Genomic DNA, 18966 nt, shown 5'->3' on the forward strand with positions numbered 1-18966 from the left:
CGAGATCCTCCCTAGATAACTTTAACAAGCTATCCCCTGGATTTTATAGAGGAAGAACACTCCCTAGAGTGGAGTAATTTCCACAGTTTTCATTCAGCCCTACATACAATCCCACAGGATTTTTCGTGTAAGGGCCAGAGCTGGATTTCTGGTGTCCTCGCCCAAAGTTCAGAGTTGCTTAGATCAGTCAATTTCACGGAGTTAAAAAAGGCAGTCTAAATTTTAGCATTTTTTATTCTTTCAAAAGAGCAATAAGAACTGACTGGAGGAGTTTTTCCTCAACGTTTTACTATTTTATTTGGTTGCCAAAGGCTTTGGGTTTTTTACCCATTTTGATAGGCTTCTAAAACCCAATATTTTTGAAGTTGCTGCTGCTTGCTGTCTCATACTTGCAATTTCATTTTCCAAGTGGCTTAGTACAATGCTCTTTGGCACCACCTCATGGTGAAACTGTGCACTGACACTTTAAGCACTCATGGCACCACTGGGTGCAAAAGGTTTAAAAAAAAAAAAAAAAGAGAGAGAGAGAGAGAGAGATCCAAGGCAGCCCAATAATTTTATAACAAGACCTGGATTGTGGCTCATCTGTTTCCATCTTAACACTGCTGCACACAACTACATGGTAATTAAGACACTGGTAGACCAATCCTTTGGTATTCATAAGCCCTTGGTGCCCAGGATTAATATTTGCTAATGCTAAGGGCACGTGAAAACCATTTTCTGCCTCCTAGCAGTAGTTCTGGCCTTGCTGGTGCAAAGGTGTTAAAAATCGCTCAAATGATACAAATAAAACCTGGTCTGATAAAAGTAATCGAATCCCTTTGTTGGACAGAGTAAGAGCGTATGGAGCCACCAGTCAGTTAAATGCAATAAAAGTAAGATTTATTGCATTTAATGCAGGGAAGAATTATTTGGCCTGGGTTCTTCAGCATCCCCCTTCTCAAAGACCCCAATAACCTGTCCTTCTGTAGCCTATGAAAATTCAGGATTAGCTGAAGAGGAGGGTAAGAGGAGATTGATGCGCTTCCTTCCTCCTAGGGACTGAGCACACAGTTTTTACTGCATTCCCAGTACCTGCAGGGTCAGACTTAAGGACTAGCTGCAAGTCCAAACTCTTATCTGTCCCTCAGCTGGAAACACTCTTGAACTATTAGGTACGAATCTGTTTTTAGTCCATGTGAAATAGGAGGGATACACACTAAAACTCCAGGATCATCTTACAGTCACAATGCTTTCTGATAAAAAGTGAAGAAGAAATAACTGACAACCCTTTCCATGTGGTTTCTATGGGTCTCTAGTACTGCTGTGAAAAGGCTGTGTCAGACAGCACACTGCGCTCACATTGGTGTTGGAACACAGGGTGGAACAATTACCACCAAATATCAACATTCCCCAAATACTCAAAGGACCCTATTTAACTGCCCTGCAGTTTAAACCTTTAAATACAGCTCACTTTGGACAAGTGAGGCTTCAAAATTTAGTAAAAAAATGTTTCTTCTGTTATATGTCATCTAGCTCAGTGTTTTTTAATGTATAATTTGTACAATGTCCAGCTCTGAACTTTGTATTCAGAGACCAAATAACCGGAAATGTTTGCACTGGGAGAACACTTAGCATGCTGCAATACTAAATAAAGCCATAAAATTACATAGCTCTGAATACTGCTAAAGAAACATACCACTGAGATTCATTGTTATGTTACAGTGATTATTGGATATGAACCATTTTCCTGGGTTGGATCTTTAGCTTCTGTAGTTGTTCTAGGTTTTGGTGGCCATTCTGGATCAACCAACAGTTCCTGAGCTAAGTGCATGTACTTGGCTTTTGGAATCTTCTTTCTGCAGCCAAACAGGGAGGAAAGGACGCACCCTCTCCAGCGATCCAAAGGCTCCTGCAGACGGGACAGGGAAATGAACAGATATGAAAACTAGGCTGCCAAGAGCAAAATACTTTAAAACCACATTAGAAATTTTACAATGAGACATCAGAAATGAATCTTTCATTATGAATTGTTTTAGTTTCTGATTCAGAAATTGTTGTCATTATACAGGATCAAGATAGTGTGGTGCAGAATCTATATATAGGGCCGCCTACCCCCTCTTTTGCATTGTGGCAGCAATGAGATTTTAAAAGGTACAAATGCAAGGCGAAAATAAGATTCTGCATCATAGTATCTAGGTCTCATGCACCAGCAATCATTTTCATGTACATTTCAAAGTGTTCATAGTACTGCCTATAACTGTACTGTTTCAGAGGAACTAGTCAACTCCCAAAGTATACTACTGAGGAGTAATGGCCTTAAAACACTTTTTGTGATGTAACTGTGTCTGTTTGATGCCCAAGTTTTGGGGAAAAAATGTCTAAATATTTTACACATATACACATTTGTTCAACGGTATCCAACCAACAATAAGCAGTAAGCAATTTAAACTAACCATGCCTATCTGACAGTGTGTGCTATTAAAAAGCACGCAAAGCAGTGAATTAGAAGTAATCTGCTAGTGTGTCGGAATAAATCACGCCATGTTTATTTTTATTTTTTGTTAAAGTCTTCCTCACTCCCCTCATACTAAATAGGCAATACATGAACCTTAGAAATTTTACTCCACTAACTGGAATAAATAGACAAACACACTGCTATCATTCTCAAAATATTTGGTTCCTCCCATTTCTCAGTCTACTGTGTTTACTGGGTATGGCTGCCATTCTGGTGGATACAAGTGATTGCTCTTATGCGCCGTGGCTTAGATTTACCCCGTGCAGAATGCTAGCACGAGCCCTAGGCATCACTGCAGTTCTCAAAATCAGGCTCAATTTTGACTGAAGCAATGGCTGGGCCTTGTGCAGGTTCTCTGCCCAGAGGTAGACAAAAGCTATAAGGCGTTAAAGGTAATAACCAAACCAACAGTGTTTTACTACATTGCATTTTCCATAGACAGTAGCCTCTGGCTGGTACCAAATGCAGTTTGCTGACTATCTCTTGAGGTGGAAGAGCTGCCAACACCGTCACCTTCTACAGCAGCTTAAAAAGTAGTAGTAATTTACCATGTCTGTCATTTTGTTTCACTTTGTTTGTATGTACCATAAATTACTGATCACACAGAAGATGCTCCAACACCTTTTGAAGTCAATTTAATTCATTTCATTGGGAGCTGGATCAAACCCACAGTTAAGAACCCTGATTTCATGAGAATCAAGACATTTCTAGTCTCACTCTACTGATCTGCTGATATGCAGACTACTACTAAGTGTCTGGAATGAACATTGGTGACACTGAATGTGTCAGTCCCTGAAATTTTAAGTGTCATTTTGGAGTGAAAAAACAAGTCAATGGAAAAATTAGAGAGGCCTCACACTGTTTCTCAAGTCCTGTAAGTGAAGCTAAATGTACACTTACCTGCTTAGGACACGTTTACAATAATATTTAAAGATGCTTCTGTTAAAATCCCTTTTAATTGTAAAGTTACAGAAATATGATAAAGACACTATTTAAAAACAGGTTTATACAGGCAGAAAACAAACACACACCCATAAACCACTACAAAATGCATGGTACAAAACTAAATTAATCTGCATACAGTTGAATGATTGACAGCAAAATACTGGTCTCCAACCTGAGGTGGCTGGGGTATGGTGAGGCGATATTCTCCTTGTTTGTCTCGACTGAACACAACCTTCCAAAGGATCATGTCAAGGAGGATATTCTGTGAGACATTGCAGTGAGTGGGAAGAATTAAAAAGACTAATGATCATTTGTTGTTAGTGTGCACATAAAAATAAAATCTGAAACGGTGATGTAGGCATAATTAACTCAGTGCAGAACTAAACTCAGCTTTCATTTGACACAATTTATTTTTATTAGTATTTAAGAGAGAAACCATCTTCAGTATTTAAGTGCTTCCATGAGGGTTTTAAGAGCACAAATATATGCTTTACATTAATTGCAATAATTATGACAACTGCATTTACACAAATAGGAATTTTTTTTTTAAACAACAAGTTTTGACACTACTATTTTAAGAATCTCCAGTAAGCACTGAAAGTTCTAAGGAAGCTTTAAATTAAGATTCTTTTCTCAAATCATGTTCTGCATTCTGATTAGTCTGACATTTTGGGTATTTATTTAGCAGTGCTGAGCACAGACCAAAGTTAGTTATTAGAAACTGGTCAGGGTTTCGGGGGGCATAGGTGCGGATGCTGTGCTCAGAGGCGGAGGGACTTGGTGAGTTGTGTGTCTGGTCTGTCTGTTCTCTAGGAAGGTTGCGTGGTTGGGCTGTGGACCCCTGATCAGGCTAGGTGAGACGGGTCTGTGTGTGGCTGCAACCCTGTGGTCTTTGAACAGCCCCAGGGTTTGAAGTGTCCGAGAGGTTCACCCCGCCCGGTTAAAGGGGGACAGAGCTGAGCAGTGAAGATTAGAATATAGTCAGTTGCCAGGTGAACTCCTGAGGTAGGCAAATAAGAGTGGCAAGCTGGTGAGTTTTGGAGGGAGTCTGGCTCCTTCTGTTGGAGGTATAACTCTACTCCAGGTAGGAAATATGGACAACAAGGGAACAACTGTGTCCTGCCTCAGACATGCTACGTTTACTTTTCTGTCGGAAGACCAAATAGATCTCTGGTGCATGAATGCAAGCTGGGGGCCATACTATAGGAGAAAATATGTGGTCTGGAAGCACAAGTTTCAACACTTCTTTGACAACCACATTTGGAAATCATTACCACAGACACGACAAGGGGTGGAGTCTGTGAAAGGATAACTGGAGAGAACAGAAACCAAAGAAATGGGCTGATGATTCATGACAAAGAGCAGAGAGAAAACCAGGAGGCATTCAACCCAGCTAAAAGTACTCATTCAGTATCAGGTACTCAGTGAAGCAACTGTAGAGGAACCTGTTTCCGGAGGAACAGAACAGAAAGCTAAAAGGGACATGCCTCATGGGCATCCTTGCGTTATGAAGCAAGCAGCTACGAAGACAGGCTTTTCACCTGTCTCAAGAAGGCAAACAATCCTCATCGGTGACTCCATATGAAGAGTGGACCCTGAATTTAGCAAAGGACACAAGGAGAGCAGGATGGTGTGCTGTCACCCTAGGGCGAAAATATGAAATGAAATGCAAGAGGGATGGGGTTATTAAATCTTCTGGCAAGTCTCCACTGGTGGGGATACACATTGGTTCCAATACTATGGCATCCCACAGATTACAGAAAACTTCAGGGATCTTGGAAGGGAGCTGAAGAGGAGGAACGTCCAAGTTATCTTCTTGGAGAGCCTTCCAGTCCCAAAAGCAAGGGAAGGCATAAAATATTGGACGTGAACCATAGACAGTGCAACTGGTGTGAAGCTGAAGGCTTGGATTTGTGGAGGACTAGGCCATATTCCAGTGAGAGACGGGGCTATATGAATGGGACCAGCATGCATCTCACGGGCAGCTAATCATCTCGCTTAGACACTAGCTGGAGCCAATGAGGGGGAGAGGGTATTAAACCAACACCACAAGGGGCAGGTGCTAAGGGGGCAAATGCGGTATTAACTCAAACTCGGTGTGTCATGAACAAATTGAACAGATGTGAAAATGTGAAGAGCAACTCTAAAAGAATTTAGGGGTCTTAGTGGACAAACAGCTGAACATGAGCTCCCAGTGTGATACTGTGGAAGAAAGGGATAATGTGATCCTTGGATGTATAAACAGGGGAGCAATAAGTAGGAGCAAGGAGGTGATTTTACCTCTGTATACAGCATTGGTGAGACCAATACTGGAATATGGCATACATTTCTGTGGCCACATTTTTAAAACCATGTTGAAAAATTGATGATGATGCAGAAAAGAGCCACAAAGATGATTCAAGAAAATGCTTTACAATGAGATATTTAAAGAGCACAATCTGTTTAGCTAATCAAAAAACAGAGAGGTGACAATTACAGTGTGTAAGCACCTTCAGGGGGAAAATACCAGGTATGAAAGGACTTTACTCTAGTAGTGAATGGCAAGACGAGAGCCAATGGCTGGAAACGGAACCCAGACGAGCACAAAGTAGAAGTTAGACACAGGATGATTAACCATTGAACCAAATGATCAAGCGAAGTGGTGGATTCTCCATCTCTTGAGCTCTTCAAATCGAGATTGAAGCTGTTCTGGAAGGTATATTTGAGTCAAACCCAATTGACTGGGCTCAATACAAGGGTAACTGGGTGAAATTTGATGTGATATACAGGAGGTCAGATTAGAGGATCTAATGGTCCCTTATGCTGTTAAACTACGAGTCACACTTATGATCCTTATCACATAAGGACAGTGACACACACTAAACAAATCCATGTCAGAGGTCTGTGTTCAACACAGTTCACTGCTACTGTACATTACATTGAATTCAATAACGATGCTTAACTCAATTATTCCTTATTATATTAATTATCTGTATTCTGAAACTTTAAACTTTGTGGACTTAACCTTGCCTGAAAATACATTAGAAGTACAAACGGAACTGTACTCCATCAGCATTTTATATAGGATGTACTTGTAGCCCAGGAAAAGGCTACATGGAAAAGACCACTTGTTACTCTGAGCTACTTACCTCCACCAAGAGGGCTACAATTGCATTGATGATGATGATGATGAGAATTGTTATACGCCACTGATATGGTACACAAACTAGCTGCAAGACAAAGTTGTCACAGGTGAACAATGTCCACTGTATGCATTGAACAGTTACACACAAAAAACTGTGTACATATGAAATAAAGCAAATTTGAAACAAGCTTGGTTGTAAACCTCAAATTTTAACTCCTATTTTATTGCTTAAACACGACTCTTTGTGATAGGGCAAATAATGCTTATCTGCAGAGTGCATTTGGTAGTCTCACCTCTCATTCAACAGTATCTTGCTGAGAAATTGTTAAGGGTTTTAAACACATGCTTCTTCTGCATTAGTTAGATCTAAAGGGATTTTTTTTAAATAAAAATTAAAAAATGGTGAGACTAAATTTATATTTGGCTCTCATTTGACTCTATAGGTATATGCCAGATTTTCATTAGGCTTGTCTTCTGGTAGAATTTGAACTCTAGCTTTCAAAGGGTCAATCTAGCCAATGGGAACTTTAGATTGGAAGAGAAGCCAGCCAACTTATTTTATGAGGTATGAAGTGTATATACCTGCTTGTTGAATCTTACCTCAAGAACCCTGTCAATGGATTCAACTGGATACAACATGATGAATAATGTGAAGATATAAATAACTATCACAGATATAACAAACAGAACTGTAAAAAGAAAAAGAGAAATACAACATTAAACATACTGTCATGCTTCGCTTCTGCATATATATCTATTACAATAACCCCTGAATAACAGTTCACAAAATGTATTTTGCATTGGTAGACCATATACAAGTACATATTACATGAAACAGTCTTGGATTTCTCTCCTGTAAAATTATACTGCAATGATTTTATTGTATATGCAAAAAAGCCACCTTAAACATCTGGTTAATTCTCATTAACTTATGAAAACAATGCAGCTTATGTTACACTTAACTTACAAGAAGTTTTCCCCTTTCACAACAACAGAATATACATCTCAAACCACATTGCAATGGTGGATATAATCCTCATTTCACTTTAGTGCGCATGTACATACGTGTATGTGTGTGTGTGTATATATATATATTTTTTCTCCATTAACCTTCTAAAACAATATATACCATGCATATAATTTTAGATAAATACAAAATGACTAAATTACAGGAGTTCAAATCAACCACTGCCCTAGCAACAAAAAGTTACAGATTTTAGATTACACTTTACTGCACTCCCAAGAAAAGACCATTTTAAAAAAGTAAGTTTTGAGGCCCATAATGCAGACCAGAATCTTTCAGAATTCTGAAAAACATTAAAGCAACTGAATCTAAATCTAAAAAATCTGCACGTGAGATTTCTAAATACACAAAACTATCTTAAGGATATTAGCAAGCAGATTTAGTGTATGCAGCAAGCACACAGTCCCCACAGATTTAAGAAGTGAAAAATGTTATTATTCCGTGTCTTAAACAAAACAGCAATGGAATGCAGGAGTATTCTGCTACCAAAATCATTGAGTCAATAGAGAAACCTCATTCAATACAGTGGTAATGACTGTATTTAGGTGGTTTTCCCAGAGAGAGCATACCATTTAAATTTCATGCATTTTACTTTGGAAAAAAAAGTTAAAATTTGTAGAATGTGAGAATTTCTGCATTAACCTTCCCAAATTCCCAGAGGAAATCTTGAATATTCTACAATACTGCCCCGTCTATTTTCACCTGAGAAACTATCCCCTCCCTCTTCTCTTGGGGGAACCCCACATTCTTGCAGCAGCAAATCTGTTACTGCAAAAGCAGCACAACATGCGCCTAAGCAAATGTGCTAAGTGAACAAAATATGCCCACTGTCATTTGGAATTCGTACTTCGAGAAATACAGAGGAATTGTATATAATGAGAAGAGACTTACCATTTCTGTAGCAAGGCTGCCTAAAGGGCTTCCCTTTAGAAAAGACAATTGCCACTATGAGGTACTGAAAGCTGGAGATAAAAAACACCGTTGTGTTTTCATAGTTTTTGATATTGTGCTCATCATGAAGAGTCTCATTCTCATGTTGGGAGGAACTGGTGTTTGTGGCTGCTGATAAGTTACATGCACTGCAACACAGAAGAACATTCAACACGGAGTCAAAGTAGAGGATTACAGTAAGTTTTAGCCTTGTCTTTATTGTGAAAATAATTCCAGTATAAATTGCTACAGAGGTTATGGTGGGTATATTTTAGACATTTTACTACAGTTAATGAAGTAATTCAGAAAGGCCTTTGTGTTGGGTGGTGACTGAGGTCATGCACTGGAGTTTCTTTTGTGCCCCATGAGTTCTGAATTCTTTTGGGTTTCCATTGTGTCAGTTAGTGATACGAATTGTATAGGACTTATTGTTCTACTGCCTGTAGAGGCTACAGTAAGTGAATTTTACAAACTGAAAAACAAACAAAGCGAGACGGGTATAAATAACGGCCTGTAGCCCAGTTTGCTGCTGCTTCATAACAGGATGATATAACTTCATTATACAGAGCAGAAATAGGCATAGAAACCATGAAGTTTGGATCTGAAAATTGCTCTGAAGTTCAGGGCTCTTCAGATTCAAGGCTCCAGTGCAGGCCCACTTCTACTAATATTAACAGCTGGAAGTAATTGCTAAGACTCTATCTTAGTACACAAGACTATCATACAAAGGTTATTACTTTCCCGTCCTTTCCACCCTCCACACAGTGACGTAAACATTGACAGTCCATCTCTGATGCTCTCTTGTGGTCCTTGCAGCCATTCCTTATAAGGAGGTCACAGAACTCCCCCAGTACATTATCTTCAACCCTTAGAATACGATACCGTAGTGTTGTACACCGTGGTACTGCAGCTCAGTGAAACTTCTTCTGTACTTCCCCTCCTCTAGCAGCCCAATCCCATAACACAGGCTTCACTAATCCTCCTAACCCGCACAAAATGAAGCCCATTACGCCGCTGGTCCTGATCTAACTTCCTGAGCATGAGACAATTATTCCTCTTCCCCCAAGAGGACAAATCATCTCTCACTCTCTGCTCACCTTGCAGTATCCCCAGCCCTTTGCCAATTCTTCCACACACCATATCCTGATCATCTGACATGACCCCACTTTTCCCTACTGGTCCCCATATGAGTCTTACAGGCAGCAGGAAAGAGGGAGACCTCCAGTTCTGTGACAGAGGCTGGCAGGGCAAGCTGAGGCCCACTCAAGGCAAGAATCCCATTGTAGTTTGACCCAAGAAATCAGATGCCTTTTCTCCTTCCATGGCAAGGAAAACTGCACATGAGCCAGTTGCCATGTGAAATGCACCTTGGAATTTCCTAGTTACCAAAGGGCATTAAATTATTTATAAACCATTCCCCCAATCAGTGTTACCATATTCTGTATTTACCCGGGTACCACTTACTCTGACTGGGTGGTCCAGGGCTCATACCAGGGTTGCTGTTTGACCCAAATAAATCCTATGGTTTGAAAACCAAGGCAGGTGATAATCTGAGACAGAACTGAGCAGAGAAGTTGACCTGAGATGAGACCTGAAGGTGGCCTTTGTGCAACAAGCTCCTTCCAAGCAGGATTTAAACTCACTGTATTGGGAGAAAGAAAATCAAGGATCGTTTATAATCTGCATGTTTCCAAGTATTATTTTGTTTAACTTTTATGGAGTTAGGCTATGTCTACACTAGGAGCTCTGGGTAGGGTGACCAGACGTCCCGATAAAATCGGGACTGTCCCGATATTTAGGTATTTGTCCCGCGTCCCGACCGATGTTAGGTCGGAACGCAATTTGTCCCGATATTTTGCGATACGCATTGTCCCAAGTTACTTTGGTGGTTCTGAGTCATAGTAATGTGTATCAGTTTGCACAAGGCAGCATCTCGATAGGCTGCTGCCAGAGAGATGGTGAAAACCAGCCTCCCATTGGCTAACCCAGCCTTGTGGCACCCAGGGGAGCCAGAGTAACAGCAGAGGTAGACCGACCTTCCCATCTTCATGGCACCTGTAAGAATCAGCAGCAATTACAGGTTCCCTGTCTGTGTCTTCAGACAGCATACCTCAATTTCCAGAGCAATAATTCTTCTGTTAATATCCCCTGAGCTAATTATTATCTGCTTGCTTTTCAAGTGTGGATAAATACATATGCCTACAGCACAAGTGAGAATGTAATCTCTTGTGCATAAAAAAAAAATCCATCTGTGAAAATGTAAACAACAAAGTGTAATCGCACCATGATCTTTTGGATTAAAAGAGTCTTAACTCTTTAAATAATGCCTACTCACTTTTGGTCAAATTTCAGCCTCACTGTACTGCCAAGAGCTGCATGCATGACATCATGGATGCTAATCAACTCTGTGTGGTGACACAACGTCACATACCTGAGCTCGTGCCGATTTAGTGCAATACTTTAGCATTAGATTTTCTAATTCGTACACTGTTTTGGGGATATTCCCACGGTTTTGTTCACCCTTTTCTCCTACATTCCCTTAAGGAGAGACAGACATAAGTAGCATCTCTCTCGGGATAGAAAGGGAAGGAGAGAAGGAGGTTCCTGTGCTCTTGCCTGCCGGTGTGTGTCAGGTGAGGGAGGTGGAAGGTCAATCCCTTCTCCTACCTATCCCCAGTGCACAGAGACCGGGAGAACATCTACCAAAAAAAGGACAAGGGCCACAAGAGACCCGTGGCTGCCACAAGGACAACCAAGAATATACTTACTCTCATGGCAGACATAACTAACAATGTACATTTAGATCATTTACATGACCAATGGGATTGAAAACATGAAATAACAGGATTTTTACCTTCAGGTCTTTTTAAATAACCCCATCTCCCTCCCATACTATAGCTACATGCAGAACTGTAGAAGAAAGATGCAGGGTGACACCTGTCAGAAACGTGTGTACTTTATCATATAGTTTACTCATACTTTTGAGATAGTACCTTTACAGTTACCAAACCCAAAGTCATGTTGATGTTAGTAGGAATATTTAACAAGATGCTCAAAAGCATGTGCTTCAGACACACATTTGCTCTTTTTTCATAGTTAATTAAACAGCTGATTGCTAATAAAATAAAACATCAGAAGTAATTCAGCATAATACTCACTGGTAAAGACAACAACCAAAATGATTGCCAGATCGATGAAAAGAAACTGGAAATCTCCTAAATTACTCAGGATCTATACAGAAAACACAAGTGCGATATTACTCATTTCTTCACATTAAGAAACATTTTACAGCTTTTTTAAAATATTCATTTGCATGAATACTTGCACAGAAACTTTATAAACAATGGGTTGATCCAGTAATGGGCCGAGTGTCCAAAGTCTGTGGGAATCAGGAGTACTGTGCCCCTTGCAGGATCAAACCCTGTGGTAGCAATGTTGTGTATGACACTAAAGCATGCAGAGTCAAATCAATTTCTAGGTAGTTTTTCAGTGTACGTTGTTCTTTGGCCAAATTAGTAGATAACAATGCTGCCTACACCCAGCAAACAAAGGCGATCTTAAACCCTGAAGTTCCCCAAGGGTTCTACACGAGAAAATCCCATTCATTTAATCACACAGCATATGGCTCAAAAACTGCCACTCCAAAACTCCCTTACTACTAACTGGTATTCTGAATTAAAGATACAAAGGTGAATTAACCAACAACAGTTAAAGTGGAGGGAATTTCCACTGAGGGCCTTTAAATTAAGTAATTTCTGCCAAAATACACCCAACCCATTTTCTTCCCCACAACTCAGTATCTTCCAGTTGCTCTAGCTCAAGCTGTATGCCATTACTGACGTGTAATTTTGTTTACAGTACTGTTCCTTTGGTAGTTGTTGATACTACGGCATGGTAACCAATGGAAAAACAGGTCTTCATTCTACACGTTCTGTTAGGTTTTAGTATTTTATTGCTCTCTCTAGGTACATACCTCCATCACAGCAGTTCTGAGAGCTGTTATAACCTGATTTTGGTTTTTTTGCCTTTAATAAACAGAAAATATTACTACAGTATTCCTTATACTAACTACTGAGAAGGACATGAAATATTGTGACTACCGTGGTAATGTTAGCTAGTCATCAAAGGCAAAGTTTTAATATTTCTAGATGACCATTATATATATTATCTAGAGAACGAAGGCACGATGAATCTTACCATAATCACCAAGCTCCCAAAGAAATTGACAGTACATTAATTTGCAACAGCCAGAGGTTAATTTGCTTATCTTAAACCCTTTGAATTATATTTAATAATGTTTGAGTGCTATATTGTCAAATACTCACAGAATATAGTAGGGTAACGCTGAAATACTGGATAATGCTGTACAAAGCCATAAACTTAAATACGCAAAAGGAAGTTATTAAAGCAGCACGGCCTTCCCTGTAAAAACAAATACATCCATATAACTAAAGCCATTTAAGCCACCAATTATAGCCTGGTTAACAAAAAGATAGCTAGCACTGAACAGAATAGCCAACGCAGTGAGATATTTTCTGCTAAAGATCAAAAGGTCAAAGACATGTAAAGAAACTGAAAAGAAAAAAAAGTGGGGGAAGGGGGGTGAGAATATATTTGCTAGCTGATCACAATTATGAACATGCCATCTACAGAGAATCACCAAATTTCTGCTTGATGCTGTTTAATTTAAAAAAGGTTTACTGGAAAACCAATAAATAAATTAAAATGCACCTCTCTTCTATGGTGGCACATTTTTACTCAACAGATATGCTCTGTGTGTGCATTCAGAATCAGATCTGCTGACTTCAGGGACACAAATTACTTTTGAGCACTTATTACAGAGCCTGCACAGCTGCAGTATACTGAACCGGATTCTATTCTGGCTCATGCATCAGGAAAGTAGTTAACCAAGTTCCAGTTGCTGGGACAAAAATCAGTTCTCAGCAACTCCATTTGAAACGTCAATGGGTTTCCCCCAAAGTTATCGCTAAGGGCAGAAGTTCCTGAATAATTTTTATTGCTGGTGATTATGCACAAGCAGGAAAGAACATTGCTTGCCTCTCAGACCCCAGGTTAAGTTTGCAGGGACTGACAACACCTAGAAAGAGACACCTTTATAAATGTAAACAGAGTAAATCTGGTCCAGAAATCATTGAGATAAACATGAAACCACAAGGGCCTCCTTCCTTTACTGTCACTCTTCAGAGCAGAATTGCACTTCAGGGCATGAACAGAATCTGTGGCATGAACGACGGCTTTTTCAGTCCTGAATGGTCTCGCTCCAAAAGCACAGATATTAGAATTGTTGTTAAAGCTGCCTGTAAACTCCAAAAAATTAATCCTGATTTCTAATGGCAGCAAATCAATTAATTCTTAGGAAATTTAATATACCTTCAGACTACTTCGGATGGCTAAAGGCTCACTCACAACTTTAAGGAAGAAATTAATTTTACATGGACAAAAATTGGGATAAAAACATATGGGATCATGCTGTGAAAATACAATACATTACTCACAGAGTGCCTTTACTAAAAGCAAAAAATATGAAGGGTTATGTCGGATCCTGCTTTGATTTCATATTGCTGGCATGTAGGATATTGCCTTACACACAGTGCTAGATCAACCACTTCTACTTATGGGAAACAGCTTGTTGAAAATTCTGAGGTGCGTTACCTGATAAGGTTTGGCACACAGGAAATACTAGGAGTTCTGGAGGTGAATGGTGATGCCACAGAAGCCTCAAGTTCAGACAGTGATATACCACCATGGGCCTTCTTCAGTGCCTGCCAGTTATCATGAGGATAGTTAGAGATTTTTTAATAATCTTTTAGCTTTAAAATTCACAATAATGTGACAATAGCTCCTTAAACAAAATAGAAGTGTACTTACACCACAGTCATTTGCACCATCTCCACACATGCCAACATAGTAACTATAAAAACCAGACAAGTTTCAGCATTCTACTTCATTCCATAACTATAATACTTATTCCAATTATACTGAACACTTTTATACAACCTGATGCTTTCCAAGTGCTGTACAGACATTAACGAATCCTCAGGATAGCAGGTTATTACTATGTAGTAGATAAACTGAGGCAGAAAAGTTAAGTGACTTGCCCCAGGTCAAGAAGCAAGCTAAGGTCAATGCCATTGCCAGGATTAGAACTCAGAACTTTGTGACCACCTTTCCCATACTTAATCTACTGCACCATGCTGCCTCTATAGCCTGGGAAAGGTGCATCTTGCAATATTTTGTTACCTTAGAAATAATTTGTTGAAAAATATGTATCAGAGGGAAACTATCACTAACACTAGAAAAACCTACATCTGAAAAAAAAAATACAGCTGAAAAAGTAAATCAGCCATTAGACTAATCCCCATTTAAAAAAAAAAAGTAAGAGCCAATTTGACAGGACATGAATGACTGAATAAACAGAATTCATCCCACAAATATTTACTTGTTTAATAAGCAGAAATTAACTGAGGATATTAATTGTTCACACTAAGCCAAGTAACAAGATTTTTGATTATGCCTCAGAAACACATTGGTCAATTTAGTCTAAATTGATGCTGTACCAAATTAAATTCTTCCGTTGCAACCTCCTGAAAAAGCAGCTATTTAAAAAAGCTGTGTTTCACAGTCCTCCAATAAATGACACTATTTTTGAAACAGCTCTATTAACTGTCCGATTTGCCAACTGAGATGTTATAATCTAGCCTTTTTACAAGGCTAAATGTAAATAGATCAAACAGTAAAATGCTCTGTTTTCCCCCAAGAACATTTTTCTAACACACTAAACACCCAACATTTTCAGAAACAAATAAATACTCACTCCACATTTTGTAACGCTTCCACTAGCTGGGTTTTCTGATCAGGTGCCATGCGGGCAAATACAGTGCCATGCAACACCAGCTGAAAGACAACAGATTTCTTACCAACATTAGTCACGTGCAAAATCTGCACATCGTCCAAAAGGCCAAACACCAATTAGGTTACTAACCTTGGGCACAAGGTCCTGAAAATGCTCCAGTATCACTGCAAATGACTTTCCATTCATTGCAAAATGGTATTTAGTCAGCTGGAGGTCCTCTAGACTTTCATGGACCAATTTAATTGGAATATCCTGTATCAAAACAAGGAACTTTGGTTATTTTAGTCATAATATACTTACCCATATTCTTCATATTTTAAGGCACTATACAAAGGACCAACAGAAGCAGTAGCTTTGGAAATATCGCTTTAATAAAGGTTGCTGAGAATTTTAATTTGAGCTGCAGGAAGCCTTGTAAGATTAAATTACACTTATTTAATAGCAAAAATTCTACAGTTTATTACATAGTTAATTATAAATAAATATTTTAGAACAAGCCCTTTAATAAAAACAGATTTTTGATGTCTGAAAGAGTCACCTGCAGCTGCAGCATCAATCTGACAGTTATTTTTTAAATGTGTGTTTAGAGTAACACTTGATATTTTACTGCTGGTTGGTGTTTTAAAACTGAAAGCAGTAAGCAGAACTAGAGCATGCAGAGTCCTGGGGGCACAAATGACATTGAGTCACAGGTCTCATATGTGAGGATGCTGCTGTGTCTGGGGCCAGTCTCTGCAACGGGGCAGTTTTTTGCTGCTTTGGGAAGGTGGTCGTTTAAGACACTACCCTGCAGCACTGATGACAAATGTTTGTTTTTTTAACTGATTCAAATGGGAATAAGATCAAGCCATTAAACGGAGGCAATTTAACACTGTATAATATATCCTGGGATGGTATCTTTATGCAGGCCAGTGTTCAGTAAAGCTGTTTGTCCTTGAGACAGGTTTCATTATATTTACTTTTTCCCCTGAAGAGGACAAAACCCAGCACTAAGTAGATCTGAAGAGCAGAGTTCGTTTCAATGTAGTTTCATTATTTTAATGTATGCACAGTGCTTTGAAGAGGAGAACAACAATATAAATATCACTATTATGACCATCGATCTCTTAGCTGTACTTAACGCTAAGGGCCTTAAAATTAGGCTGCTCTGCCACAGGTAGGTGATGGCTTACCAACCCCACCACTGGTGAGGATGTTGGTGTGCTGGCCATAGAGAGGCACACCCTGTTGGCCAGCTGAGTGCATCTGACCCAGATTTCCTCAAATGGCCTCAAGCAATTTTTCCAGACTGAAAATGAATCAACTCTGAGCTTTAGTTGTTAATTAAACCAAGCAGAGTTCAGTGAAAGATGAAATCACAGGAATTTCTTTCTCGGAACACTTTGAGGTTCTAAACCAGCCCCATATTATGCATGGCAGGATTGTGCTGTACTTCTGGGATTGCATTTCATTGCATTTTCATTGGTAAGTTAAGTAGTGCATTTATTATGACTTGTACAACTATGTACTAGAATAATTTAAGGAAACTAAATAAGTGAACCTGTCAGTGAATCTCATGCTAACACTTGTCGAGATAAAGCAATGCGGAAATTACCTGTGAGTTAATGGCTGGTGATGAATTAGTGCATTTTGTGAGGGTATCTGCATAATGCCAGTTTATCCTGGCAACTCGCCCATCCTTTGGAGGTAGCGCTTCAGCAATAATGACCTTGTCCTGAGGTAGAATCATTCCACAGTCTCTAGCCACAGAGATAGCAGTTAACATGTTATCACCTGTTAAGCAAGTAAAGTAAAAAAAGGGTTTCATTAAACAAATGGCAATAGAGATGAACATCGGGAAAGGAACATACTTGAGTGAAACCTGCTTTAAAATAGCAGCAGCAGCAGCAGATCTGTCTGACTGGCATCAATGACTTCCTTACAACAATTCAAATCCACAGATAGCCGTGATAGTGTACCTCCTGGTCTTTAGTCTTATTTAGTCTGCAGAGGAGAAGAGTGAGGGGGGGATTTGATAGCAGTCTTCAACTACCTGAAGGGGGGTTCCAAAGAGGATGGCGCTCGGCTGTTCTCAATGGTGGCAGATGACAGAACAAGGAGCAATGGTCTCAAGTTGCAGTGGGGGAGGTCTAGGTTGGATATTAGGAAACACTATTTCACTAGGAGGGTGGTGAAGCACTGGAATGGGTTCCCTAGGGAGATGGTGGAATCTCCATCCTTAGAGGTTTTTAAGGTCAGGCTTGACAAAGCCCTGGCTGGGATGATTTAGTTGGGGTTGGTCCTGCTTTGTGCAGGGGGTTGGACTAGATGACCTCCTGAGGTCTCTTCTGACCCTAATCTTCTATGATTATTAAATACCTACTATCATCAATTTCATGGGGGGGAAAGGGGGAGACAGAGATACAGCACTGAAAGTCTTGTGCATGTTTCAGAGGGTACACAGTTTGTTTTGGGGTACTTAGGAAGTATGCATCCTTTTAAAAATATGGCCCAAAGTGACTTATGCAAGGTCATATGAAAAGCAAGCCATATAGCAGGCAATAAAGTCCCAGTCCTGACTCTTTGTCCCTTCATTTATATAGCACCTGTCATTCCAGGACAATATATAATTATGTTTGCACACATCTACCTTCTTGTGTCTCTGTGCCCTGACTAATCTGCCAAACATTTTAAATTACATGATATTTCTAGCTTTCCTTGCGTAGCAGTTGCAGTATCATTCTAGTCTGCGCAAACCTCACAAAACTAAACCTGGGTGACCCACTTTGCTATTTCACAGCCAAATCTTTTTTCTTTTCTCTTCCAGGATAGTATTGTAAGTTGGTACGGTATCTTGTGTGTCTGAGTGTCATTTCTGCAAGATGTCCACTACCATTTTCATAGGTAGCAGAAGTCCCATGTCTACTCCATACCTACACCAAGATGTAAAAGCTATAAACAGAAATATTCCTGGAGAAAGAACGAATGAGGCAGACGGACGCACCACTTTTAACTCTACTGAAATACGGTGGAGCAGGAAAGCTTACTCAGAAGGACCATAGGTCAGATCAATTAATTCAATCAAAATAACTATCAATCAATCACAGGAACAAGCACAGAATCACCACAGCATCGTTCACAGTTCACTCTTGGATATTATTATAGTAAGGTAGAATTTTGGTATATCTATACAACAATTTAATCCCTCCCCCCCACCCCATCATGAATGCATAATTTTTAACAAATAGCACAAATCATACTAATGTGAATTTCCATTGCATCTTCCTTCCAAGCATCTCAAAAGTGCTTTATACCTATTACTGAACTAAGCCTCATACACCCCTCCTTTTACTGATGGGGAAACTGAGGCACCGCTCGGTTAAACAACTTGCCCCAGGCCACACAGGGAGTATACAGCAGATTAAGGAACAGAATCTAGATCTTCTGGCTCTTAGTCTTGTGGGTTGTCCCAAGATCATACTTCCTCTCTTCAGATACCAAAAGCAGAAATGTTATTGTCCCTTTCTCTTCTTGTTTCTGTACAATATCAAACTTTTTCTATGTAAGAGAGTGAACTTGGACCAGAGAAACTA

The 18966-nt window shown here is 39.6% G+C and overlaps 1 protein-coding gene across 3 annotated transcripts in view; it reads right to left on the minus strand.

Annotated features, from left to right (window-relative positions):
• Nucleotides 1-1693: 1693 nt before the first annotated feature.
• ATP13A3 (ATPase 13A3) overlaps nt 1694-18966 on the minus strand; it is a 64608-nt gene continuing 47335 nt past the window's right edge. For 2 of the 3 annotated variants that reach the window (XM_065410499.1, XM_065410498.1), the window contains 13 exons: nt 16989-17167; nt 15524-15646; nt 15356-15435; nt 14410-14452; nt 14194-14303; nt 12846-12942; nt 11679-11751; nt 9985-10162; nt 8482-8669; nt 7167-7255; nt 6571-6651; nt 3615-3704; nt 1694-1891 (listed from right to left, as the gene is read on the minus strand). In XM_065410499.1, coding sequence (XP_065266571.1) covers nt 1694-1891; nt 3615-3704; nt 6571-6651; nt 7167-7255; nt 8482-8669; nt 9985-10162; nt 11679-11751; nt 12846-12942; nt 14194-14303; nt 14410-14452; nt 15356-15435; nt 15524-15646; nt 16989-17167 — 1529 coding nt within the window. The remainder of the gene's footprint in view (nt 1892-3614; nt 3705-6570; nt 6652-7166; nt 7256-8481; nt 8670-9984; nt 10163-11678; nt 11752-12845; nt 12943-14193; nt 14304-14409; nt 14453-15355; nt 15436-15523; nt 15647-16988; nt 17168-18966) is intronic. The other variant, XM_065410501.1, reaches the window with a different exon arrangement.

Source organism: Emys orbicularis, chromosome 9, assembly GCF_028017835.1.
Source record: "Emys orbicularis isolate rEmyOrb1 chromosome 9, rEmyOrb1.hap1, whole genome shotgun sequence".
In the NCBI taxonomy this organism is placed as follows: domain Eukaryota; kingdom Metazoa; phylum Chordata; order Testudines; family Emydidae; genus Emys; species Emys orbicularis.